This window comes from Corvus hawaiiensis, chromosome 16 (assembly GCF_020740725.1).
Source record: "Corvus hawaiiensis isolate bCorHaw1 chromosome 16, bCorHaw1.pri.cur, whole genome shotgun sequence".
NCBI lineage: Eukaryota > Metazoa > Chordata > Aves > Passeriformes > Corvidae > Corvus > Corvus hawaiiensis.
In genome coordinates this window covers 6,617,992-6,645,535 of record NC_063228.1, presented here as the reverse complement: position 1 = coordinate 6,645,535, position 27,544 = coordinate 6,617,992, and the positions used below count along the sequence as shown (strand labels likewise).

Below are 27,544 nucleotides of genomic sequence, written 5' to 3'. Positions count from 1 at the left end.
TATCACGTGGGCCCTCGTGTCGCGGGGGTCCCGGTGTCGCGGAACACCTCATGTCGCGGAGTGGTGACGCGCCATGACGTCACAACTGCCCCCCCCCCCCCAGCGCTGCTGAGTCACGGCCCCTCCCGCGCGCCTGACGCGGGGCCGGCGGTTGCCATAGCGACCGCGCTTCTCGCGAGAGGCGGCGGAAGTGGCGCGCGGCGGCGGGCGTCGCGCGGACCCCGCGGCGGCCCCTCATTGGCGGACGGCGGGCGGCGGCTCCCGGCGCGCGCCGTTCCCCCGCCCCGCCCCTCAGCGCGCGCGGCCGCGGCGCGAGCCGCCAAGATGGCGTCGGCCCTGGAGCAGTTCGTCAACAGCGTCCGGCAGCTCTCGGCCCAGGGTGAGGGGGACGGGGCCGGCCGGGGCGACCGGGAGGACGGGGCGAGCCCGCGGGGCCGAGGGAGGACGGCGAATACCGAAGGAGTTCGTCAAACCGCGCGGGTGACGGGGGGGCGGGCCGGGGCCTGCCCGTTCGCACGCCGCTCCTTCAGGCGCGGGTCCGGGCTGCTGCACCCCCGGGGCTGCGGGGCCCAACCCGGGTTAATTCGGGGGCTGCGGGCCCCGTGCCCGGGTCAATTTGGGGCGGCCCCGGCGGGATCCCAGCGGTGTGACAGGGCACGAGAGGCCGGCGGTGCTCTCACGGAGCTCCGTGATTCTCCCGTGGGGTGGTTTCGGTAGCGGAGCCCGCACCAGTGATCCTGACAAAATATGAGCCTTTGAAATGGAGGAGCGAGCATCGCTAGGGCTTTAACTGGGATTGTGTGGTCCAGCCTGTCACTTCTGTAATGAACGGGCCGGTTGTGATAAGTGTGGTTTAAAATATATTTCTGAACTGTCCAAGTTTCCGTGCTCTACATTTCCAAGCAGAGCATGGACAGAGGGTCAGAGAGTCCTGCCCCGCCACCGAACTCTGTGACAGATCTGAGACTGTAAACACGTGTTCACAAAGGGTTTTAATAATCACGGTTCGAATTTCTTAGTTTCCCTGCCAAACTCCTAATTTTACTGTGTGTGGGCGCAGCGTTTCCTGGTTCTTGAACTTTCCCTCTGTGCTGATGCTCTGTGAAATGTGTTCTGACTGGTCTCTGCCTAAGATGTTTCCTCCAGAAGCTGATCAAAAATTGGTGTTTCCCAACGTGGCCCCAGGTTTTATCTCTGGCAGTCCTTGGGTTGAGCTCCAGCTTTCTCTTACTCTGGTTTCGCTTATTAAACACAAAGTATTTTTACTCTAGAGACAGTTTATACCTGCAAGGTGTGGGTGCAAACCAGATAGAAGATGGATCTTTGTTCTCCTGTAGTTGAGCTGGAGAACTTTCTATCACAAGTTTTTGGGGGTGCAGAAGGCTCAAGGGGGAGACTGGTTGGCTTTATGGAAGTTCTCCATGAGGCATGAGCTAGGGAGATGTTCTCTGTGAGAAAGTCCCCAGCACAATAAGGACATGGACCTGTTGGAGCAAGTCCGGATGAGGCCACCAAGATCATTGGAGGGATGGAGCTATGAGGAAAGGCTGAGATGATCTGGATTGTTCTGGAAAAGGGAAGGTTCTGGGGTGGCTTAATTGTGGCCTTCCAGTATCTGAAGGGAGCTGCAAAAAAGATGGAAGAGAGACTATTTTTAAGGGCCTGGAGGGACAGGAAAAGGGGAATGGCTTCAAACTGACAAGAGGGTAGGGCTAGATTGGATATTAGGAAAGAATTCTTCCCTGTGAGGGTGCTGAGGCCCTGGCACAGGTTGCCCAGGGAAGCTGTGGCTGCTCCATCCCTGGAAGTGTTCAAGCCGGGTTGGACAGGGCTTGGAGCACCCTGGTCTAGTGGAAGGTGTCCCTGCCCATGGCCGAGGTTTGGGATGTGATGATCCTTAAAGTCCCTTCTTATCCAAACCATTCTGGGATTCTGTGAAAGTTAATCCAGAGCCAGACGGGCAGCTGGACGTGAGAGCACTCAGGAGAAATGGGTGTACTTCTGGTGGTTTCTGACTGTCATTTGGCTGCCTGGGAGGTGACATAAAGGGACATTTAGCTGGGCCTGGTATGGGAGTTTCTACTTAGACTATAAGTTGTTCAGTGTATGGGTGTGGGTAGAGGGTTAGATCACAGAATCCCAGAATGGTTTGGGTTGGAAGGAACCTTAAAGGTCATCTCTTTCCAGCCTGTGCCATGGGCAGGGGCACCCTCCACTAGACCACTTTGCTCAGAGTCTGTTTGGGGAGTTGGCTTTGTTTTTTCAGGGGAATGCTAGGTGATAGAACTGTAGAAGGGGTGGATTTCTGGAATAAGGAGGACACCAGAACTAGGGTTTTGCAGTGCCTGAACTCCATTATCAAAACACAGAGAGTTTTACAAGCCCATTCCTTCCCATGTATTATATCTTTTTTTTAACTCCATATGGAGGAGAGCAGTTTTGGAGGAGAGTTTCTGGAGTTTCTGGGCTCTGGTCCCCCATCTGGAATTTTTGATCCCTCTGTCACTTCAAAACTAACATTTCATTGCTAGAACTTCCAAAGTTTTCCTTTCTCAAAGGAAAAGGCCAGAGACCTGAGGGTAGTGTAAATCTCTCTGAATGGAGGCACTATTCCTCATTTTATGGAGACTTTTGTTAAGGGTGAGAGAACCTCTGTTTTTTCTCTCTAATCTGCAAGGATTGAACATTGAAACAATACTCTGCTTCAGAAGGGCGTAGTTTTAATTAATTCAATTAATTGTGGGGGAGGAAGAGCTTGAAAGCAGTTCATGGGAATGGATCTGCTTTCTTTATAAGGGTTTTGGGGCTTACCATACCTTCCTAAATCAAAGGAGTCACTTTTCATGCTGTGTTCATAGCTCACACCATATAGAATAACATTGTCGTTTTAATTGTACAAAGTAAATTTAAGGACAGGTTTTTAAATACTTTTGTTGTAGGTACTTAGTTGTAACTTTAATGTCTACTTCAAAAAAATGCTTATGAGCAGACCTGAAGGGTGGGTAGGGCTTGAGGACCAGCAAGGAAGAAGCTCTGGTATTTGTTTTATAAAAAAAAAAACCATGTGGTGGGTAGAAAATGAATGCCTATTTTATTAAAGAAAATTAAAACTTGGGGTGATACTACTATTTCCTGAGGTTACATAGGGAAGCAGGTTATAATGAGGTATGGGAATGGGTGAATGTTCTCTAATTAGGCTTTGACAACAATGCTTTTTGTTTTTCAGGGCAAATGACCCAGCTTTGTGAACTGATCAATAAAAGTGGAGAGCTGCTAGCAAAAAATCTTTCCCATCTGGATACAGTGCTCGGTGCCCTGGATGTACAGGAACACTCACTAGGTGTTCTTGCTGTCTTGTAAGTGTTGCTTGCTTTTAACTAAATATTAAAACTTCAGGCAATGAGCCGAACTGTCAGCCAAGAAACGTGTTTCGTTCTGGCACTGGCACAAGTTGCCTGAAGAATCTGTGTCTGCCCCATCCCTGGAAGTGTCCAAGCCCAGGTTGGACGGGGCTTGGAGCAACCTGGGATAGTGGAAGGTGTCCCTGCACGTGGCAGGGATTGGAACTGGATGGGCTTGAAGGTCCCTTCCAACCCAGCCCATTCTGGGATTCCATGATAAGTGTTTTTCCATATGTGTTCAGCAAAAACATATAAAATGAGCTTTTTAAACTTTATTTTCAGGCCGTTAATGCACTGAACTGTAAGCATGGAGCAAGACGTTTTGTTCCACTAAAAAATGGTCTTTTATCGTGGGTCTTGGGTGTTTGTCTTTAGACAGCACTGAGGCTCTTGCTGCTGTCTGGAGTTTAAGATAAAACCTGAGTTGCCTTGGGGATGCTGAACTAAGGTTAAGATACTTAGTCTTGAAGTTCAAACTGGCTGTATCTGATTTCAAGGGAACTATCTGCAGGTTCCACAGCTATTTTAAAATTATCTTTTAAGGGAAAGACCAGAATTCTAGTGCTGATTCTACTACACTTTTGAAACAAAATACTGATAGTACTGAAAATGATATTTGTTTGCCATTGTAGTTTGCACTAAATTGAGAATTACGTTGTGCAGAGAAAGGTATTTTCAAATGTTGTTGTGCAGCTACTGGGGAAATCCTATGCCATGTCTCATAAACACTCTGGATTTGTTTGCAAGCACCTGCATGTAAAGACTTACGAGTGAAGATTAATCTTTTTTATGAACCCCAAGCAATAAATGCTAAACCTTTTGTTTCTTTGTTTCAGGTTTGTGAAGTTTTCTATGCCCAGCATCCCTGACTTCGAAACGTTATTCTCACAGGTGCAGCTTTTTATCAGCACTTGTAATGGAGAACACATTAGATATGCAACAGACACTTGTAAGTTAAGCTTAATTTCAGACTTGATATATTTTTGGATAGTTTGGTAATACTGCTTTTTCACTGGGGTGTTTTCTTGTTTGTTTTTTACTATGTTTAGTTGCTGGCCTGTGCCACCAGTTAACAAATGCCCTTGTGGAGAGAAAACAGGTGAGCAAGTATCATCTAGTACAAATAAGCCATTACATACCCAAGGCTTAAAGGGGATGTTACCAGCCTCTTACTCCATAAAGATTTGCCACTAACTTCACATGCGGTGTTTCTGTGCAGCTCCTTAGTTGTTAAGCTTACTGAAAGGTAATGAACCAAATTCAAAATCCTAAGATTTCTTTAGGGAAAACCTAAGGAAGATAATTTTTTGGGGAAAAGAGTCACCTAAAAACATGCTCTCCCACACAAAGTAGGAAATATGCAGTACCAAGAATGTTCTTCAGACAATGTGTACATGAATAGAGGAGAGAGCTGCAAAGGTTATTAGCACTGCTGAGCCAGTGATTTTAGTTTCAGTGTTATTCTCACTGGTGTTATATCATGTTCTTATATGAAATGCCTTACAGTGTGCAGGAAACTTGATTAAGAAATATTTGCCCAGTGGTTTTGTTGCTAAAATCCTGACTTTTCAGGCCACTTTGGTGAAATCTAGCTTGAGATAGACAAGATTTGATCTCTACTTCAAAGTGGAGTGAAGTGAGAGCCTTGTCTTTAGTATTTGGTGGGAGTTTAGATGGAGTCATGCAGTCAAGAACGGTTTTCTTATTGATAGAGATTACTGTATTCCTGATGAGCTTGGCTTTGTGGAGCAGAATTGATGACTTTATCAGGAGAAGTTGTGTAGCCAAGGTTAATTTTATTTTCCAAGAGACTGCGATATCCTACAAAAAGGGAACCTCAAGTTAACTATTACTTAATGGAACCTGTCAATTAGTGTTATTTTTCATTTGTAAGTGTCAACATAAGATCCAATGTGCTGCCATCTATGAGAAATTATCTGAAAGAGATGTAATTTCTGACAGCCCCTGCGAGGAATTAGCATTCTCAGACAAGCCATAGACAAGATGCAGATGAACACAAACCAGCTGACCTCAATACACGCAGATCTCTGCCAGGTAAGGGGGTCAGAAGGGCTTTTTTTGTGAGAATAAAAGCTTATAAAATACCGATAAACCTTCAAGGAAATGCGTGTTCACATATTGCAGTGTAAGAATGGATTTTCAATTGGTTTTTTGTTTTGTTTGGTTTTTTTCCCAGTAGTAAATAAGATGATATACTGAAATAAAATCTGAATCTGATATACAGATTAATTACTAATTTTAAATGTTCAGTGCATGTCCTCAGGTCTTTGATTTTGTTTATGACTTCAGAAAGTCCTTTGACATCCCTTCTCTGTGGGCTGAAAGTCACACAAAGCTTATCTGGGGTGATATCAGTGTAATATCCAGCTACTGTCTGCTCAAGTCTGACAAAAGACATGTTTGTCTCAGTGTCTTTGGCCTGGGTTTGTGCTTCTGTCTCATGGCTCCTGGGATTTAGTTGACAGGAACGTTCAGAGGAATATTTAGTGCTGACAGGCCTGGAGTTTCAAACAGCTTTGTCAAAGTTTAATTTCTACGAGTCAGATAATTTTATAACAGTTCATAATCTCTGTTAAGGGTTTTCAGCCTGTGTTACTCCACTACTGACATGCTCTGGTTTTTTTACTTGTGGGAGAGTGATATTTATGCAGTAGTATTAATTAATGTAGTTTTAATTCCTTCTCATGGAAATTTGAATGGAAATGGCTAATTTATGAAAACTTGATTTATTTTCTTGTAGCTCTGTTTGTTAGCAAAATGCTTTAAACCTGCCCTCCCGTATCTAGATGTGGACATGATGGATATTTGTAAAGAGAATGGGGCATATGATGCGAAGCACTTTTTATGTTACTACTACTATGGTGGGATGATATACACTGGGCTAAAGAACTTTGAAAGAGCACTCTACTTTTATGAACAGGTAACATGAAATGAAATTATAAGTCCGTAGTGTGATCTCTGGAAAGGCAAAAGTAGATGTGTAACAGTGCTGAGAAAACACAGCACCTTTGAACTGTCACAAGCAAACTGTCTTTGGAGGTGTTTTCCTTTAAGAAAGTCTCTTACAGCCTTATTGCACTGTAAAGCTGTGCAGCTCAAAGGGTGATGTTAAATTTATCTCACTATAAATATTTTTCAGTTGCCTGCTTGAAACTGCAGCACAGAAACAGGTCACAGGCTGACACACGGTTGTGCGTCCTTAATAAATAGGCCAGTGATTTTGCTAAGGCCTTGGCTACTTTTATGAGAGGAGTTATGCTTCTTCAAGGCTGTTACAATATTTTCTGGTTTTGCTTTATCTGGGAAAGAAAAGGAAATAGCAAAACTGGGAAAACTTTGTATGTGAGGGAAATGCTGTGAAATGTGCCAAACAAATTGGTGCAGCATTTTTCCTTTTTGTAAACAAGGGTCAGCTCTTGAGTAATTCCAGTATCACAGTAAACTAAATTCCTTTTTCCCTATTCTGCAGACATCTGATAATGTAACAGCTTTATAAAACCTCTTTGAGGGTCCGTGTAAATCCAGGTTCACAAGTAGCTACAGGTGACTTCTGGTACTTTAGATATATTCCAAGGAAGGAAGTTCTGATTGTATCTGAGCAGGGCTGTTTTAAGACAGGCACTGCTGTAACGTGATATGTTTTGAGTAGCTTGTATAAAATTTCCTTTTTCCGTGTATTTCTGGATAATTAATTTTGACAGAAGTTAGTTAAGCTTCAGCGCTCAAAGGAGAATTTCATATGTCACTGTATCCTTTTTGCATGCAGCTGGAAATTGAGTTTTTTGTTCATGGAGTAGCTACCAGGATCTACCAGTAAGCAGACTAAATTTCTGTTCCATTTCTTTCTCTCTTGCTTAGGCAATAACTACTCCAGCCATGGCAGTCAGTCATATTATGTTGGAATCATATAAAAAGTATATCCTAGTTTCTTTGATACTACTTGGCAAAGTTCAGCAGCTACCAAAATACACTTCCCAGATAGTTGGTAGATTCATTAAGGTAAGTATTGCAAATACATCTAAATAATAGATCAACAAATCTGAATTTGTAAATGTGTAAAAATGGAAGGTGTCCCTGTCCATGGCAGGGGTTTGGAGTGAGATGAAGGTCCTTTCCAACCCAAACCATTCTATGATTGTATGATATTGGTGATAAAGGTTTTTAAAATTTGGGAAAACTTCAGGGTTGAGTAATACCAATCAATATTCCTTTTGCTGATACTGCACATTCTTTTACAGCTTTTTATGTTAGAATTTAAAAAATATTCAGATTTCACTTGGCTTTCAAGCTGCAGTGTCCTTGTGAAAAGATTTGACCTGTAACTTCATCTGATTGAAGTACAAAATGCTAAACAGTTTATTCCCAAACCCCAGGGTTTTTTAAGAATAAAAGCTTCTGAAAAAAAGGCCAAGTTTGGAGTCTGTAAGCATTCAGATAGGAGGTGTAGAGTGGGAGACAAAACTGCTGCTGAGAGAGGTCTGATGCTAAGTAACATAATTTTAAAGGTTAGTTCCTATTTAACACTGAGTTTGTTGATTTGTGACCAGAGAGTTCCAAAATTCTTCTAGCTTCAGAGACTAATAAACAAGCTCAAAACATGTTAAGGTAATTTAGGTGAACTGATTTCCCCCTCTGAGTCTCTGCTGTTGATGCTGTGACCCGATGTGGTCAGGGATGGCTGTCTTAGAGGGCAGAACAAATACAATGACCAGGCAATACCCTACTTACCCTACTTACCTCCAACTCAGCTGGTCAACTGAGAGAGTTTTTTCACACTGCTGTAAGTAAAACTGTCACACAGAGGTCCTGGAATGATGTTGATTAAATGTTACACTGCAGTAACACAGATTTAGTGTATGAGGGTCTGTCCTTGCCATAAAGCCATGTATGGGTATCTTGTCCTTTTATGAGAAACGCCTGAGCTACTTAAATTTACTTCCATGCCTGCATGGCTTCTAATGTTGGAGCACTGAACAGATTTTGTGAGGCTGGTTGAACACTGTGTTCTTTAAGAAGGGTTCTCATTTTTCTAATTGCAGCCTCTTAGCAATGCTTACCATGAATTAGCACAAGTTTATTCAACCAATAAACCCTCGGAGCTTCGTAATCTGGTGAACAAACACAGTGAAACTTTCACAAGGGATAACAATATGGGGCTGGTTAAGCAGTGCTTGTCATCTCTCTACAAAAAGAATATTCAGAGGCTAACCAAGGTAAGAGAAACTGTGAGCAGTTTTCCTCTAAGAGTGTATTTCTGAAATATATTCAATTTAGAGCTAAATGATAACACAGTGATGTGACAGAAATTACTATAACTGAGATTGGTGTCTGAAACAAAGGAGACTAAAATGCCCTGTATAGGAAAACAATTCAGTTGCCTGCTTATGCATTACTTAAAAGGTGATTCAGTCTGTCTGTCAAGGGGGTTTGCCCACGAGGTTTTCGTAGATAATCAAAAAAGTGAGCACTTTAACCCAGTGACCTTCATCCCTATTCAAAAAATAGAAAAACTGAACTTTACAGGCCACTTCATTAGAAAAGAGTTAGTGAATAGGACAGATTTTGGAAGTGCTTGAAATAAAAGGAAAAACAGAAGCACTGAAGTGATTTACCCCATCAGCTGAGAGATCAGATTAATTCTGAAAGGTGATTGGGGAAAGCTGGTTTTTGGCAAGCTTATATGATATTTGTTGCAGTAGAAAAGAAATCTCATAATGAGGTTTTTATATTCATCTCTTGAAGGAAATTCAAGGGATGGAGAGTCATGTTTTTTGGGTAGAAAGGTGAAAGAAGAGGTTGGACATGAAATGAAATTGCAGGAATGAGTAATGACTCCATACGTGCTCAGTGTAACAAATTAATGTCAGGAGAAAGAACTGACTCACTCTCATGATCCCTTTAATAACTGTGTGTTCCACTTGTTTCTTCCCATCAGACTTCCACAGTCAGGTTACACAGGCCATGAAGCATCAACAGGGAAAATCCTTAACATCCAGTTTTAACACTTTGATACTTTCTAAATTTCAGACGTTTTTAACATTGTCATTACAAGACATGGCAAGTCGAGTGCAGCTGTCAGGGCCCCAAGAAGCAGAAAAATACGTCCTCCACATGGTAAGACCTCTGACTTGGTTAAACTACCCCATAATTAGTGTTTGGATTGGCAGTGCACATTCTGAACAGTTCTTTTTCGTGGTGGAGGAAATGCTGTCAGTCTGCTGTGGTGTTTAGACTGTTCTCAAAAAATGTCAAAAGCTGTTCTCCTCGTAGGATAAGGCAGGAATCATGTGTTTTTGGGAACCTGTGGGAAATAAAAGCAACCAAGTTAAGACAATTCCACAAAGAGTCTGTGTGTTGCAGTTACCTGAAATTCTGTTCTTGGTGGTAACTTCTATTAAACCCTCTGTCATTTCAGATAGAAGATGGTGAAATCTTTGCAAGTATTAATCAGAAAGATGGTATGGTCTGTTTCCATGATAATCCTGAAAAATATAACAATCCAGCTATGCTTCATAACATTGATCAGGAGGTAAATCTCAACTGCTTTTGGAATTCTTACCAAAGAACCTTAGTCTGTAATCAGAGAGCTGCTGGCAGAGGCCAGTGTAGTAACTTAGATACAGAGAGTGAGGACTGTGAATCATTATTTGACTGCTTTACAGTATTTTCACAGATTTTAGATTAATACTCTCTGTCAACGTGTTCCCCATTGTGTCCTGCACAGCTTGAGCTGTTTCAGGAGACTGACTGCTTGCTGTTGGTGATGGGAAGATTCTTGAATGGATTAGAAAGATTGTTTTTAGAGTTTTAATCTTCAAGGATCACTTCCATTGGCTCTCAATAACCTGCCTGTAGGTTAAGGTGTTTGACCCTTATGGGACTGTCTTATCAATGGCCTTAAAAAGGGCTGTTAGGAAGACATGGATCAAATGAAGGGAATAAAAAATGGTCTGACACTTCTGTTTGGGAGGTGAGGGATGAGAACAATTTGATGTGGAACTTCAGTGATGGCAAAAGTTATTGGTTCTACATGGCACAGCCATGAAACGTCTTGAAGATCAGGTGCAAGCTGGTCAAAGTAATCAATTTCGTACATATTTTTAAGATGCTGAAATGTATAGAGCTTGATGAACGACTGAAAGCCATGGATCAAGAGATCACTGTGAACCCTCAGTTTGTGCAGAAGGTAATTGATACAATGTCTAGTAAGGGTATGTGAGAGATTCATTCAGTGCAGTGACTGTGTTGTACTGAATGTCAGTATTTACAGTGTTGTTATTATACTTTATTAATAATATGTGCATAAACATCATGACACATCAGAAAGATAATTTATTATTTTTGAAGGTGTTTTTTCCTAATTAATCCTGTAGTGATTTCAACCAGAAAATGAAGTGCATGTTATTTCATAGGCACTTTATTTTCCTGCCTGTTCACTTCAAAGAACTGTCTTTCTCAAGCCTGCAGACCTGTTTCTGAACAGAACTAACTCTCTCCCTTTCAGAGTATGGGCTCTCAAGAAGATGACTCAGGGACCAAACCATCCAGTTATTCTTGAAATTAATGTTGCTCACCACTCCGCTTTCAAGTAAAAGCTTATGAAAGAATCACGCCTGGAACAGGGCATTGAGGAGTTCCACAAAGAGAGCAGAGAGAACTGAGCTTTGCTTTTCACCTGGACATTAAGAAAATAAAAGAACACCCTCTCAGTACTGTATAATATCAGAAATATTCTCTGCAAAGAAAAAGGAAATCTCAAAAGAAACTTAAAAGTCTGTTGTGGATTTATTTATCTTCAGATTAACATCGTTAATGCATTAAATAATCTACCTTTTGTTTTAAAGGGTTTGAATGTTGCCGTGTTTCTGTAGCAGTCCTTCTCTTCTGCAAAAAAAAAAGTGTTATTCAGGGAAGAATACAAACTAGTGTTGGTTCACTAACAAGATAATTACTGGTTCATTATTCTGTATTTAAAGTTGGCTCGAAGTGCAGATTTATCGTATGTGTGGTGGGGGCAGAGGGGTAGAGTTGAAGCAAATCATAATGTAGAGAATTTGCATATGCCCAATGTAGCTGGTGCTGTCTGTAAAGGAGGAAATGAGAACTGTTCTTCCCCAAAGGATGAGGATGTCAACGTGTCCTTGTAAGGAAGTTTGCTGCAAAGTAGGAATCATATATGGAAAACATACATGACAGCTGTTTATGATTTTAAGTTTCTGGTACAAAATATCTGCTAATATTATTTGCTCTTAGATGAAACTTACTAGACCTAAACAAAAGGATATTTGGAAAACGTTGGTGTCCTGGAGGATTCTAGGTAGGAAGTTGTTTACACTGAAAGAAATTTAAATGTTTGTTCCTGTGCAACTGGCATGAAGGTTTTCAACAGGCTGATAGTTTCTTTGGTGGAAACCAGTATTTCTGCATGGAATATAAATAGAATTCTATACAGCTCTCAAAATGCAGGATTTTTTCTGAGATAACATGTTGGAATGATACCTGGTTTTTAATTTACTATTTTAGACTTTAAAACTTTGTTACTGGATTCTTTAAAGTGCTTCACCCCTTAAATCATTGAGCTGTTTAATTTTCTGTTGTTCTCGTGTATCTGAAGATTCTCACTGTTCCAACACCTTCCTGTCAGGCAGATACAAACCCGTCATCAAGTCAGAAAATGAGAAGCCACTGCTTCCTACTGAAACACCTGACCAGGAGCTGCTTGCTCCTGCTACCCTGCCAGCTTGTTTCCAGGCAGGAGCTGAGCATTCCTGGCTCTTGCTGTGTGAAGTTTGTATGTATTGAGGTCACCTGTGGTTGAAAATGCTCCATTTGTGCTTCCAGTGCTGATACAGAAGTGTTGGGGTTTTCACTTAAAACTGGTGTCCCATGTCTAGCAGAGCCTCTGTGACAGCAGGGTGCTGCTTTCTGGTGAAGAGGTGTCCCAGATTGTGGTTGGTGGTGAAGGATGTTTCTGAAAGTATAAAATAGCAGTTCACTATTGAACACAGTGGAGGTCCACAGTGTGAGCAGCTCATCACTTCCTAACAGAGAGAATTCCATTGGGACAACTTTTATACCTGATCTTTAAGCAAAATCCTGGGTTTTTCATAACTTGCATTACCAACCTTGGAACTAGAAGAGATTTATGATTTTGAAGGTTTTTATCCTAATTAATCCTGCAGTCATTTCAATGCTGAACATACACCATTTTCCTCTCTGGTCCCATGGAAGTGTTAAATGAGTAATTAGTGATGCTGGAGCCCAAAGCAGGGTGATTGTTACAACCACGGGTGGCACTCCCAGAAGGGGCTGCAAACAACTGACCCCAAACCCCACCCATCCAGAAATGTGCCTGGCTCAACTCTCCTTGCCAGTGGCTCCCTTGTCAGAGGAGAATGTATTCAGGATGCTGTCATAGAGTTGGAGAAAAAACAGGAATATCCACTTTTACACTACTAGTTCCTAGTAATGAGCGTGGATTTACCTGCTGAGAGCTGCAGGATGGTTTCCCAGCTGTGAAATTGGAAGCAAACTAATCTATGCAGCTGGCAAATAGCTCTAGATTTTTCTCTTTTTTCTTGCCTAAAGTAGATAAAACAAATCCATGCTCACGTCAACAGGATGGCAAAAATAGCTGTGTAATAGTTTCAAGTGATATATTCCATTATATATCTGATTTTTAAGAGGGCAAATGCTTTTAAAGTTAGAAAACGGCTGAGGTTCTTTTTCTGGCGTGGATAGTTGTGCTGTTAATGTCTGAATTCTGTTAGAAATTCAAAGTCAGGTCTTACCTGTAGTATCAGTAGATAAAGCATTCACCAAAAGTGCTCCAGGGAAGGGCTTTTAAGTCCTAGTTTGATAAACACACATGGTCTGGCATCTGCATGTCTTGAGATAGCACTGAAATTAAGTCAGATTTTTAATGAAGCAGCTCCTTCCAAGTCTTGGAACTAATGGCATGGGCTGTGGTCAACCGAGAGGCTTTGAGAACACTTGGGCTTTCTGGTTTTAATTTGTATTTACTGCAAGGAAGGACTTCTGCTCAAATCTAGGAACACTGCGTGCTGTGCTGCTCCCAACTTGGACTCTCAGAGGTCCCGTGGCTGTTTCTTCCCATCGTGCATGGTCACAAGATGTGTCCAGGGAATACTGAGTGCATGCTTTGATATCTGACTCTGATTTTGATACATTTTAATTAGCAAAGATGCAAAATACACTTCTGAAGGCAGCGTTAGATGTGCAACTGCAGTTCATAGCCACAGGAGGGGTCTCTAGGCCAGTTACTGTGAGATTTTGAAATGTTTCTAAGAAGGAATGTTTGGAAGCTGTTTGTGTACAACCCCCACTCCTGTTTTTGTGCCACCAAGGAGCCCCAGTGTGTGACCTCCGCTGAACCATCGCTCCACTGAGTAACTCCAGCTGCCTCCTCTCCACAACTTCCCTCTGTGTCCCACAGCACAGCCACAGCCCCGTGTTTGTGTTGTCATAGGCAATCTGTATAACCTAGGAAATGTTCTCTGCGTGGCCCTGCTGGCCCAGGAGGTTAGTCCTGAGAAGTTGTTTAAATGTACTATTGGAAAATAAAGATAACAAACGAGGCATTCTTAGTTTGTCTTAAATGAGATTGTAGGTCTTCTGTATTTGGGTTTTCCTTAGATTTTTGGGGGGGATCTCTTGTTCTGGTTGCTTTTCAGGAGATGATTTTGGCTGACTGGGGAGGCTGCTGGTTGCCTGCTCTGTGTGGCAGTGCCCTCTGCTCCGGAGGTGTTCAAGCCCTGCTGGTGACTCCTCGGTGCTCTCCTGAGCAATTCTGAGTAGAAATAGTCTTTCTTTTGTGTCTTTCTTGAGAAGTGCTGCTGCAGGTCCTTGTCTAGATGGGCTTTGGGATTTTGGATGGAACACTTACTCTGAGCAATCTGGTCTAGTGAAGATGTCCCTGCCCATGGCAGGGGGTTGGAATGGGATGGTCCATAAGGTCTTTCCAACCCAAACCATTCTGGGATTCATGTCTGACCTCTGTGTTTCTGTAATAATCCATCTTGCAGGCCATCTGGGTATTGTTTTTATCAGAGCTGTAATTATTAGTCCATGTGTGGCTGCTTGGATCCAGAGGCATGTCTTATAGTGGTATCAGCTGCTCTTTTCTTGGGATTGAAGTACAAGTTTTACTCAGTTAAATAATCTATGCTGTTATATTCTTGAAAATTTACTATTTTCATTCAGATTCGGGTATTTAAAACTCTGTAAGGGGCAACTCCAAGGGGCAGGGAAGAATCCGGTACTTTGTTATTTTGAAGCCTAATAGTTCACATGGAATTTGGTTTAGCTTTCTGTCATAGATTCCTAGAGGTATATAATCTTTTAATACTTAAACTTGATACCCTGAAGAGAAACTGTAGTAGTTTAATGGAAATGAAGAGCCTGAACAGATTTAACTTTGGCATTTGCTCCCTGGTCTTCCCGGGCTGTACCTGAGTAAACACCATAGAGCTGCTTTATAAATCGGGAAACGACAATACTTCGAAGCCTTCATCTGCCATAATCTTACATTCTAAGCACTTTAAAGAATTAAGACAGACAGTGGGTGCTGAGTCTCCAGTGGAGAAGTCGCGCCGAGCCTGCGGAGAACACGGCACCGCCCTGAGGCGGGGGGCAGTGCCGGAAAGAGGCCCTGCGGCAGCCGATGGCGAAGCTCGCTAACGCGGCAGCCTCTGCCCCCGGCCCCGGCCCCGCCGCGTCCCCCCGCTCCCGGTTCCCGTCCCGGCTCCTTTGGGGGCTCCGCCCGCGGCCGCCCGGGGTTCCCTCCCAGCGCCCGCTGCTCACGTGACCCACAGTGAGGACCGTACCACCCCGCGGGGGGAGCGCGGCCCGCTCCCGGGGCGGCCCCCGCGGGTCGCAGGCTGCCGCTCGTCCCTTCTCGTGTTCCCGGTGATCAAACACCACTGTTCCCACTCTGCGCTGTGACAGCTGGACGGGTGTAGCGGCGCGAGGGGAGGAGGCGCCTTCTATACCTCCTCATGTCCCCTCTCCCTTGAGGTAATGGCTCCGCCCGGCCCATGCGGACAGTGCGGCCCTGGGCCGAGCCACTGCTGCAGCCGGGGAGGTAGCTGTTCCCCAGGAGAACGGCGGGACGGCCAGCTCAGTCCCACGGTACGAACGGGCTTCTCATCTCTCTCTCTCCTACTTTTTTCTCCATCTTCGCGCTTCTCCGCGGCGTCGACGGGCGCGCGGGCGAGGAGCTGTCTGCCCCTGTCCCCCCCCTCAGCTGGCAGTGAGGGTGGTACGGCCGGTGGGTCAGTCGGTGTCAGGAGCCCGCGGACACGGGACGGGCCGGGGGAGCCGCGGTGAGCGGGGTCTCCGGGCACGGGGAGCCGGGACTGGGCCGGGGGTGACGGGGCACGGGGAACCGGACACGGGGCCGGCAGGTCCGGCAGGGCCTGAGGCGTTCGGATCCGCGGGCGCTCAGCAGGGCCGGACCGTTCCGGCCTGAGGCTCCGGGCACGGGGGTCGGGTCTGTGTGACCTCAGCCTTGATCCAGAGGAGGCCACCAAGTTGGTCAGAGGAGAGGAGCACCTCTCCTTTGAGGAAAGGCTGGAAGAATAAGGATTGTTCAGCCTAGAAAACAGAAGCCTTGGGGGTGACCTAATTGTGGCCTTCCAGTACCTAAAGGAACTTACAGGAAAGATGGGGCAAGACTTTACAGGGGTCTGGAGTGACAGGACAAGCTTCAAACTGACAGCGGGGCTAGATGGGATATTGGGAAGAAATTTGCGCTGTGAGGGTGGTGAGGCCCTGGCACAGGTTGGCCGGAGAACCTGTGGCTACCCCATCCCTGGAAGTGTTCAAGCCAGGTTGGACAGGGCTTGGAGCAACCTGGGATAATGGAACGTGTCCCTGCCCATGGCAGGAGGTTGTACTGGATGATTTTCAAGGTCCCTTCCAACCCAAACCATTCCGGGACTCCCTGAACCTGTCCCTGTAAGACTGGAGGTGTCTGGGCATGAGGGGTTGGTCCAGCCTCATTCACCCCCGTGGGGCTTGAGGTGTCCTGGCTCAGTGTCCAGGATATGGGCACAACAGGTTGGGTTGCTCGAGCCCGTCCCATCAGTACACAGAAGGTTGGTCCTGGATTAGTGGAATGCCCAGGAGGGTGTTGGAGTCACCATCCCTGGAGGGGTTTAAGGAAAGACTGGATGTGTCACTCAGTGTTCTGGTCTGGGTGTCAAGGTGGGGATCTCAAGTTGGACTCGATGGTCTTGGAGTTCCCAGGCTCAGGCTGAGCTTAAGGCCAGCTGTTCCTGGAGGGATGCAGAACAGGACTGGCACCAGTGAGGCCTGAGAGATGCTATGATACCCCGTGTGCTGACCGTGTGCTCTCTCCCTGGCTGCAGGAAGCCTGGCAGGTGTGCTGAGCCCTCACTATGAACGCTATCGTTGCTCTGTGCCATTTCTGTGAGCTCCACGGCCCTCGCACCCTGTTCTGCACCGAGGTCCTGCATTCACCACTCCCGCAGGGCGCCGGCAGCGGGGACATCTCCGGGCAGAATGAACAGGCAGAAGAGGAGGAAGGTGGGATTCAGATGAGCAGCCGGATCCGCTCACACAGCCCGGCTGAAGGGGCCAGCGCCGACTCCAGCAGCCCAGGGCCAAAGAAATCAGACATGTGTGAGGCAAGTGTGAAAATCTGTGTATGGGCATTGGTGTCCTTGGCTTGGCTAAAGGGCTCTGGGATTCTCTGATGTAAATTCAATTGTTTAGAGAGAAAAAAATGTGAACAGAACTTGTTTTGTATGTGTCAGTGCCAGAAGATCTCCAAGTCCTCATGAACTGCAAGCTAGCCCTAAGTCTAATCCTAATGATCCATCACAAGAGGATGGAGGAGCTGTTGTTGAATACATACACCTTGACAGGACCTTGAGGTCTTTAAGCTCTGTGATTCTGTGATTCTCTTGTGGATAAGAAATGCTTTCCTAATCCTCAAAGAGCATTTACTTTGTTAGATTAGGTCAGATCATTTATTAATAATAATTTTAAGAGCAGTATTGGTTAGGAAACATATAAAAAGCAAAATCAATTAAAACAATAGGAAAAATGTATATTCTCAGTCGTTCAGGGCTGTTCAGCCTGGAGAACAGAAGTTTGTGTGGAGACCTCACAGCAACCTTCCAGTGTCTGAAGGGGCCTGTAGGGAATCCAGAGAGGGACTCTTCATCAGAAACTGCAGTGATAGGACAAGGAGCAGTGTGTTGAAACTGAAAGAGGGGGAATTTAGGTTGGATATACTAAAGAAATTTTTCCCTGTCAGGGTGGTGAGGCCCTGGCACAGGTTGCCCCATCCCTGGAAGTGTCCAAGGCCAGGTTGGACCGGGCTTAGGGCAACCTGGGACAGTGGGAGGTGTCCCTGCCCATGGCAGGGGGTGGAACGAGGTGATCTTTAAGGTCCCTTCCAACCCAAACCATTCCATGATTCTATGATTCTCATACTTGTCTTCTATCAGTACTTGCTCTGACATATTTATTATTTACTTTCCCTTCAGCTGTAGAGCCAGTTTTGTTTGGCCAGTTGGTTTCACAGCTGCTGTAACTGAACTTTACCAGCTGTAGAGCCAGCACCAAGTTCACAATGAAATTAAATAGTGGAAAATGAGCATAAGAACAGAGGAAGTATATCAGAGTTTTGTGTGAGGAGCTGAGCTCAAATCCTGACCCTGATTCACATTCCTTGTGTTCTGAGTCTTTGTGTTCCTGTCTGTGTGTGTGAATAACATTTTACGGTGTTTTGGAGGGAACAAAGCTTCAGAACTCTTTGGAAACCTGAGATAACTGCACTCTCATTTATGGCTGGATGTGCTTTTCTGCCTTCAGGGCTGCCGCTCTCTTGCAGGAGGACACCCGGGGTACGTCAGCCATGACAAAGAGACCTCGATCAAGTACGTCAGCCACCAGCACCCAAACCACCCCCAGCTGTTCAGCATCGTGCGCCAGGCCTGCGTCCGCAGCCTCAGCTGTGAGGTACCTGCCTTGGAGGACAGGGAAACACTATTTATGGCTCCTGTATCACTTCAGATCCAAGATATTCCTTAGCTGATCCTGGCTGCTCTGTGCGGACTGAAACACTGAGGGAACGAGGTGGAAAGACAGGCGCAGAAGTCTGTTTATTCCAGAATTGGTGGTATTTTTTAAGCTTGATCTTTGATAACCTTGAGGGTTCCTTCCTCTCATGTTGTGAGGCTAAAAATATCCCCTTCTTGGTTTCATTCCTTGTGCTTATTAATTTTCATTGTAAGATAACCTATTCTTGTAAAAACCTCCGAATCTGTTGTTGAGTGCCCTTTGTAGACCATTAATATTCATCCTCTAACAGATATGAAGGAAAAACCTTACAGATTAATGAGCAATTGTGTGTCAGGATCAGCAAAATTCCTTCTGGATTCTCAGTATTGTAGTTGAATGGAGCTGAATTCTTAAAATACAGTTAAATGTAAGGATTTGGAGTGTTTGTAGGATACCTCTGGAGGGCTGTTGGACCACACTTTTGGGGTAGTAGCGTAAAAAGGCTTCATTTATTTACCAAGTGGGTGTTAAAGTGCAGGAAGCTGTTTAGTTGGTTACTCTGTGATGTATTTAATGACTTTGGTGTGTGTCCCTTCCCTTCAGGTCTGCCCAGGACGTGAAGGCCCAATTTTTTTCGGAGATGAACAGCATGGTTTTGTGTTCAGCCACACCTTCTTTATCAAAGACAGCCTGGCTCGAGGTTTCCAGCGCTGGTACAGCATCATCACCATCATGATGGACCGGATTTACCTCATCAACTCCTGGCCTTTCTTGCTGGGGAAAATCCGAGGCATCATTGATGAGCTCCAGGGCAAAGCGCTGAAGGTGGGTCAGTGCAGAGTTCCTGTGGCTCAATGTTAGTGCAGCATCACGATCCCTGATTGACAGCTGAGTCAAAAAGCTGATCCAGCTCATGCCAGGGTAATTGTTAAGATTGACACAAGGAGAATGGTGTGTATCCCCATCCCTGGAAGTCTTCACAGCCAGGTTGGACAGGGCTTGGAGCAACCTGGTCTAGTGGAAGATGTCCCTGCATGTGGCAGGGTGGTTGGAACAAGTTGAATTTTAAGGTCCTTTCCAACCCAAACCATTCCAGGATTCTGTGTTTGGCATGTAGGAGGGAAGGAACAGGGTATTTTTGTCACTTGAAACACTTGATGCTTTTTACAGGCCTGGTAGACAACAGCTCTGTTACAAATGCAAGTAAGTAAATCTGGGGAGGACAGTGATTTTGGAGCACAGATGTTACCTAGTGATAATTTTAGTCCATCTAAGAATAAGATGTCCCTTCTCTCTGTTTTCCTGTAACTGGATGGGTCTGTGTGACGCACCCTTTTCACTTGGTATTTTTGTTGTGATTATTTGGCTGAGCTCTGTGCAAACACTGAATCTCTTTCAGTCTGTGACGCTGCCCTTGTTGTGTGTGCAGGTGTTTGAAGCAGAGCAGTTTGGGTGCCCCCAGCGTGCCCAGCGCATGAACACAGCCTTCACCCCCTTCCTGCACCAGCGCAACGGGAACGCCGCCCGCTCCCTGACATCCCTGACCAACGACGAGAACCTCTGGGCCTGTCTGCACACCTCCTTTGCTTGGTAATGCGCTGCTGTTCTCAGCTTGTACAGCTCCTTCCTGAGGAGGATATTGCCATATCCTGAAAGACTGGGAATGTGATTTGAGTGTTTGGGTATTTTTTTTTTTTTTGAGGTAATACTTAGACTTTGCTGAGTAGCATCTGAACTGGAAAGAGCCAACACTGATGCCTTTAGGACAAATAAATGTCTTTTTACTGTGAAGTAAAACTAATGTGGCAGCTAATAGAGGCCATGGCTGTGCAGATGGAAAGGTTTTGCAGTGTGGAAGTGTGGAAGAAGGATAAAAGATGCTCCTACCCCCAGTGTGTTGCACCCCGAATTCACATGTGACAGACCGTGGTGGTTCACCTGGGAGTGCCTCTGTGTTGGGATCAGCAGCGTGGGACATGCAGCCATTGGGCTCTGAGAGAGTCCAGTTGCTCCAGTGCCTGACTGGTTCATTAAACTTCCCTGGAAAGATGCCACAGGGAGGGTTGCAACACTGGCATGTGATTTGGATGGGGGATAAGCATGCTGCACAAAGAAATTGCAGAGCAGTGGGATGTGGGTGACTTTGCATGGCAGGGATTGTAAGATGGGCCGATAGTCCCACACTGATGAAAGCACAGGGATGTGCTGGTTAGTGCTGGATTTTTTATTGACATCATGGCACCAAGTGTCTTACTGGATTTTTGCACCTGGCAAGCTGCATGAACCCTGCTACTCTTCCTTTCAATGTCTCCAGGCTTCTGAAAGCTTGTGGTAGCCGGCTTACAGAGAAGCTTCTGGAGGGAGCACCCACAGAAGACACCCTTGTTCAGATGGAGAAACTTGCAGGTGAGCTAGAAGTTTCCAGAGCTGCAAAGACCCTCTGAGAATGCTTTAGATGGTGAAACCCTGGGTCCTTTGATCAGCATCTTAAGCACAAACATTGCTCATCTCCTTTACCTTCATGGTAGTCCCTGAAGCAGCTGATCCACTCTCCCATCTGGAGATGGCTCTGACAGGAATGTGAAATCCAGGCACCTCAGAGGCTCTCTGCACGTGGTGTTTGTCACTTGAGTAGCAGTGTTGCATCATCAAGATTGTTCTCTCTGGCTGGGCTGGCCCTCCCAATGAATCTCTATAGCCAGGAGGATTTGCAGTCACAACATATGCATTTCTTGCTTCTTTTTCTACAAACTTTCTAAAAGTAAAGGATCATAGGGTTTTTTTTCCTGCATTGAATTATTTTATCAACCCATTTAGACTAGAGTCTACAAAGCTTTGGCTATAACTTTTAAAACAAGAATAGAGAACATAGCTGATAAAAAAATATGACTTTCTGTTCTGTAGAAGATGAAAAATTCCTTCTTGACCCTTGAATAGTTATTTTTATCTGAATTAACACGTCATTAACACTTCGGTGTGTCTGTGCTGCTGCCAGTACTTTCAGTTACTGTGTTCTGAGCTCTCTCTTCCCACATACACCCATGTGGGCACTTTCCAGTTTCCATTCCTAGACAGCAGCAATTTTTATGACCACTCTGGCTTTTTTTTTTTTTCCGCTAGATCTGAAAGAAGAGTCAGAAGGCTGGGATGGTTCTGAGGAAGAAGAGAAGCCTTCTTCCCAGCCAGATGTTGTAGAAGGGCAGGAGCTGTCCAAAAGCTCCCCTGAAACATCTCTGATGCCAGATTGCAACAGCTGGAACATAGCTCACAGAAGGTTGTCTGTCTTTCGCTCTCTCAGGCACATGAGACAGGTAAGAAAGGGTGCTGAATCCACAAGCTCTTTTCTCCTGATAATGTCTTTTTTTTTAAAAGATACATTTATTTCCTGCAATCTGCACATGTCCTGGTGCTGTGTTCAGCACAGTGCCTGCCCAGCCAGGAACATGATGTGAACTGCATCTCCAGGCATGCTCCCTTCCTCATGTGGGCCTCTGGTGATCATCAGTCATGTGGGGTGGAGTCAGATGATTTCTCTCAAATTCTGCACTTCTCTTCTTCCCAAGAGCAGTAATTTAATACAGAGGTTGTGCAGCATCTTTAAAGCCAAGTAATATTTGCCTTTAAAAAAAGTGTTTCAGAGAGGAAAAATAATTTACAAATAGAATAAATTACTCTGTGCAGATCTTGCTTTTCTCCAGTGCTCCCAGTGACCTGGCTGAGGGGGAAGGTTCATGTGCTAAATTTCCATGTTTGTTCCTGCTGTTCAGTTCTAGCCATTTTCCTACCTGTCACTCATGTTTTTAACGGGGCAAACTGGACATTTCACTCATTTTTGTAACCAATGCAGAATGCTTTGGGTTTTTTTTTTTCCAGGTTCTTGGGGCATCAGCATTCCGAATGCTAGCTTGGCATGTTCTGATGGGGAACCAGGTCATCTGGAAAGCTCAAGATATGGATCTTGTCCAGTCTGCCTTTGATGTGCTACGGGTAGAAACATTTATTTCTTGGCTGCATATTTTTACATGTATTTCTCTACTGCTCCAGCCTTTATAATGATCTGCCCCTGATATGTAATCTTGTGAAGAGTGTGTTCTAAATTATGTGGTTTTTGAGAAAAACAACAATTAAAAGGCCCAAAAAAACATGCACAACCTTTGGGTGTCTTGCTTGTCCTCAGCGACTGCATGGGCTCTCAAGCTGAGTAGGTTACTTCGATCCTCCAAATCAGGAGCATCTGCCTAAGCAGTGCTCCAGCTCTTGGTCAGCCCTGAAGTCAGGGAGACAATTGTCCTTTAGTTTTACTTCCAGAGTTTCTCTTGACTGGTTTCCTTCCCCCTGCAGACGATGCTGCCCATCGGGTGTGTGCGGATCATCCCCTACAGTGACCAGTATGAGGAGGCCTATCGGTGCAACTTCCTAGGCCTGAGCCCACATGTCCAAATCCCACCCCACATCCTGTCATCTGGTAAGAACCTCTTGCAGAACCTTCTCCTCTCGCTGTCATCTCATGTTAAAGGACACCAGATTTTTAATTTTTTTTAAATAAGTATTGCCTGCATGAAATAAAGCCTGAACTGCTTCATTTTGTTTTCCCCATGTCTTTGCCTGGTCAGTGACTAAAAGATGTGACACCTTCTCTAGGCACTGACCATAGCAGGGTCTGTAGCTGTGTTTTGGAATCTGCCCTAGCACAGCTCACGTTCTTTTGGACTCTTGTTGCTCCAGAGTTTGCTGTCCTCGTGGAAGTCCGCGCTGCCACCCGCTCCAGCCTCTACCCAACCCTGTTTGATGATGAGCAGTCCCTCAACAAGTATGAGTTCATTGTCACCAGTGGGAGCCCTGTTGCAGCAGATCGAGGTGGGTGATTTGAAAGCAGAAAGAACCTCTGTCACTGAGATTCAAAGAGCATCTTGATCTTTAACTGGTTTTCATGTACTGGCCCTTAAGGAGGTTGGAGTAGAAGCTGGGTCAATATTCAGCTGGGGTTTAGCTGTTTGAGGTGAGGTTCACCACAGATTGTTCAATTATAAAAGATTTGTTCTACCAGATCAGCATTTTGCCTATTAATTTTCATAAATGAGAAATGGATTCGGTAACATACGTGTAAGAAAAATTGTAGGGAAATTCTGTAGCCTACACTTTCAATCCTGGAATACTTGAGTATTTATTTTGAGTAAGACTAACTTGTAAGGACCACAACATCACTAATTTTCCACATTCCACTTGATAGCCAAATATGACTGATACAGAAATACCCAGACTTTTTTATGTAATTTTACCTACTTCCTTCCAGCAGTTGAACATGTGCACTTAAGGTGTGATTTGAGTAAGGTCCATCAGTCTCATGTTTTCTGTGAAGTCTTAATTTAGATGAATTGGCCTCACTGAGTGTCTCAAAAGACATGGCAGATGACTCATCCTTCCTCTCTGTCCCTGAAGATAGAGAAGCAAAGCAGAGACTTCTCTCTACGTAGTGCTCTTCCTATTGCACATGTATGAATACACCAGTCTATTTTCCATCCAATCAGTGGCATGTCCAGAAACTTCTGGACAAAAATAATCACTGGAAGGTCTTTTCTCCACCACACCATCAAACTTACTAGGGAAAAAAGTCTCCTAGGGACTTCCAAAAAGTGGTCCAGGAATGCCTTGGGTTGGTTGCTGGTTTATTTTTTCTCTAAGTATCCTGGAACTGCCCTTAACAAGAGGAACATTAAATCAAGAGTAAGTTGAGGGTTCATATTTTTATATGTATGTACAAAGCATGAAGGCTTTTTCATAACCTTTTGTTTTTAAGGATCTTTTGATAAGGGCACAACAAAAGATAAGCAGCAGTTAAGAAGTGGGGCTGAAGAAAACAAAGGCCCCTGAACCTGTTTTGATGTCCCAGGGTCCTTCACTGAATTCCATGTTGCATCTTGGATCAGATGGTTTTCTAATGGGATGATCTTCAGCTCCTCTTCCATGGAAATGAAATCCCAGCAGGTCACTGGGGGATATATTTAAGAAGTAGTAGTAAGGGTGTAAGCAGTAACCTTTGGCTTGTGTGTCCTCTTTCTCACCCTTTCCCCCTTTTTCTGCTCCTGCAGTTGGCCCAACAATCTTGAACAAGATCGAAGCTGCCCTGACCAACCAGAACCTCTCCGTGGATGTTGTGGATCAGTGCCTTGTTTGCCTGAAGGAGGAGTGGATGAAGTAAGTAGAGCTACCTTGCTTTCAGGGGAGCAGCTTTGGCACTGCTCCTGGAACAGTTACAGCAGAGTGCAGGACACACTTAAGTCAGGTGACTTCTGCTGCAGTTCAGCAGTAGTTGGATTTACAGAACAAATTAAGTCAGGAGTTAAGAATTTTCTACTCTAGTCCTAAATCTCTTTTTGGCTTTCAGCAGTTCTTAACCTTTATGCTTCAGTACACACATCTGTAGGTTACCTGCATGACAACACCTGTCTGCCTCACCTTGGTTAGGAGGATTAAATGTGCAAATCCCTCTCTGCCTGTCAGCGTGGCCATACCCCAGCACAGGTAACACCCAAACACATGCCCAGGTTCTGCCTTCAGGCACTGCATTTCAGAGGTGCAGGTAGCTGTAAAGGAAGACCAGTCAGTCATGTGAAATAATTGATGGAATATCACGAGTTTGTGAATTTACCTGAAGGCCAGATGGGCCCTGGATTTGTCTCCCAGGGAAGATTCCCAGTTGTCACTATTAATTGTTCTACTTTCTGCTAGAGTGAAAAAACCAAACTAGAAATATGCCCATTATTACTGCAAATGAGTCATCTCCCTAACTAATCCCCCTCCTTCATCAAAGCATGAGAATAGTTTCCATGAAACACTGGTTGAAGGATTTATTAACATTTAGTTGCAGTAGGTCCCAAGAGAAGCTCCAGTTCCTCCTTGTTCCCTGTTTGATGCGTGCGAGTCCATTTGATAATGACAGGAATCTCTTGTTCCTGCAGTAAAGTGAAAGTCCTCTTTAAATTCACTAAAGTGGACAGCAGACCCAAGGAGGATACCCAAAAACTGCTGAGCATTCTGGGAGCTGCAGAGGAGGACAATGTCAAGCTTCTCAAGTTCTGGATGACCGGCCTGAGCAAGACGTACAAGTCCCACCTGATGTCAACAGTTCGCAGCCCAACGTCCTCAGAGTCCCGGAATTAAAGGGTGCCCAACCTCCCCTGCTGCCTTCAGAGAAGAGCAGGGAACCCTGGTTACCTCTGCTGAGCCTGCAGCATGTGCTTTAGGTGGATAGTGAGGCTTCATCACTATTCTCCTCGTCCTCAAACCAACTTGAAGAGTGACTTGAGTCTTTTCTACTTGCTGTGAGACTGGACTAATAAGTGCTAATCCACAGTGCTTCTGTCTCTCCTGGAACTCAGCTCAATCTAGATGTGCACACTCGAGACTAAAACACAGCAATGCTCAAAGAACCAGCTAAATTAATTAAAATCCCATCCTGTCCTCATTAAGCATCATGGTGTGGCAGCAGGCCTCACCTTTGGATTCCTTGGCAGGCCTGTGACAACATCCAGAACTCCTGGGAGTGCATATGGTTAATCTCACTGAAATCCCTCATAAATCTCCTAAATGCCTGAGAGAACAAGAACCAAAAATAAGAGACACGTCACAGGGTATGGATCACATGTAAATTATTTCAAACGACTTTGTGCTCAGATTTAAGAGACTATTTTCTGCTGTAGCATAAGTCAGGATATCCCACGGGAGTCCTGTCACTCCTCTTTATTTATTTATATCTTAACTTGAGACGGTTTTAGCATTTGCTTTGGAAATCTTGTCTGGGAGGGTGAATTGTAAAATAACAAGTCTCAAAATGCAGCCTGCTTGCCTCTCAGAGGGGAAAATACTCGCCTTGTTTTGCCTGTGGTTGCAGAACTTCCAGGTAATTAAGATAACCTCGCCAGGATAAGGTTCTCTTCTGTCTTTTTTAGCTTCCTAATTAAGTTAAGCAGAAGAGATTCAACCTGTAGGTGCTCCCTTATATAACTCTATAGTAGCCATTTTTGCTTAATAGTTGATGAAAACCTTGGTGCATTTTTTAATTACCTAACCAGATATTCCTTATCTGTACTGTAAGGAATCACTGTTTCTGTTGTGAAGTCTGGGATTTATGTCTTTTTTTTGTTTTTCTGGATCATTATTGGGAACACTTGACATTACCACAGATATTTTGAACAAGCTAAAGGCAGGTTTTACCCAGGTGACCTTCTACACTCACTCAAGCTCAGAGAGGATGTTCCAGCTTGTCACAAGTTCTGTTCTTATATATAAAATATGCAGGTTGATTTTTGTCTGGAACATCTGTAAAATGGAGACAGGCATTAAATCTCATAAGAGCTATTTTTGTAAAATGAACAAAGCCTGGTTTTATGTTCATTTTCAATGTGTGTGTGTGTTGTGGGGGGGGAAGCAGCAATTGATCCACAAAATTCCTGCATCCATAGCCAAAATCTAATGTAGAGGATTTAATATAGTTCTTTTCTGCTTATCTTTGTATTAGTTTCTTGTAGACTGACCTAGTACTCTTTATTTTAAAACTATTCTGGTCCAGTCCAGAGCTGCGTAACAGAGCAGGTGAGTTTGGCATCATTTGACATTGAGACCTTTTTGATTGCTGAACTGGTTTTGTCTTTTAAAAAATTCAGCTCTCCCAAGCAATCCAACAAACCTACTCCAGTGGTTTGTTCCAAAACAACAAAAGGTTGGTTGGTCACGAGATCGAGCCCGAGGCTGCTGCTTCTCCCTTGCTCTTGGTGAGTCGTGCACGATGTTGATCCCTCTCCATCCTGACCTGAACCAAGGCTGTCATGGACAACCAGACTCAGTTTTGAGCCAGGGCAAGGAAACCACTAACTTAACACTTATAAAATGCCCACAGGAAAGAAGGGGGAGAGCTGCCAAGTGAGTGAACCTACACCCCAGCTGTGCTTGCCTGCCAAAACACATCTATATGTGGGATTACCAAATGATTGCCTGGGCAGGTTCCTGCAGCTCGCAGGTGAGGCCGCGGGTGCTCCCTTTGCCATCAACAAGAGCTGGAATGTGCACAA

At 44.7% G+C, this 27,544-nt stretch overlaps 2 protein-coding genes across 6 annotated transcripts; both read left to right on the top strand.

The window, feature by feature from the left end:
* Window positions 1–274: 274 nt before the first annotated feature.
* Window positions 275–14,021, top strand: COPS3 (COP9 signalosome subunit 3). Of its 4 annotated transcripts, none has more exons than XM_048320862.1 (12): window positions 275–379; window positions 3,227–3,356; window positions 4,238–4,350; window positions 4,451–4,500; window positions 5,364–5,456; window positions 6,163–6,342; window positions 7,281–7,421; window positions 8,462–8,635; window positions 9,450–9,536; window positions 9,838–9,951; window positions 10,528–10,608; window positions 10,927–14,021. In XM_048320862.1, the coding sequence occupies exons 1-12, from the start codon at window positions 325–327 to the stop codon at window positions 10,978–10,980; spliced, it is 1,272 nt and encodes a 423-aa protein (XP_048176819.1). In that variant the 5' UTR covers window positions 275–324; the 3' UTR covers window positions 10,981–14,021. The 4 variants fall into 4 exon arrangements, with proteins under 4 accessions (XP_048176819.1, XP_048176821.1, XP_048176820.1 ...); XM_048320863.1 differs by lacking the exon at window positions 275–379 and adding an exon at window positions 440–462; XM_048320864.1 differs by lacking the exon at window positions 6,163–6,342.
* A 1,317-nt stretch (window positions 14,022–15,338) lies between these two features.
* Window positions 15,339–26,982, top strand: FLCN (folliculin). 2 transcript variants are annotated; one of them, XM_048321177.1, is made up of 12 exons: window positions 15,339–15,572; window positions 16,814–17,092; window positions 18,288–18,434; window positions 19,080–19,301; window positions 19,906–20,066; window positions 20,791–20,882; window positions 21,597–21,787; window positions 22,350–22,463; window positions 22,818–22,941; window positions 23,202–23,333; window positions 24,566–24,671; window positions 25,436–26,982. In XM_048321177.1, exons 2-12 carry the CDS (start codon window positions 16,844–16,846, stop codon window positions 25,635–25,637), a joined length of 1,740 nt encoding a protein of 579 aa, XP_048177134.1. In that variant the 5' UTR covers window positions 15,339–15,572; window positions 16,814–16,843; the 3' UTR covers window positions 25,638–26,982. The 2 variants fall into 2 exon arrangements, with proteins under 2 accessions (XP_048177134.1, XP_048177133.1); XM_048321176.1 differs by lacking the exon at window positions 15,339–15,572 and adding an exon at window positions 15,683–15,766.
* Window positions 26,983–27,544: the final 562 nt, after the last annotated feature.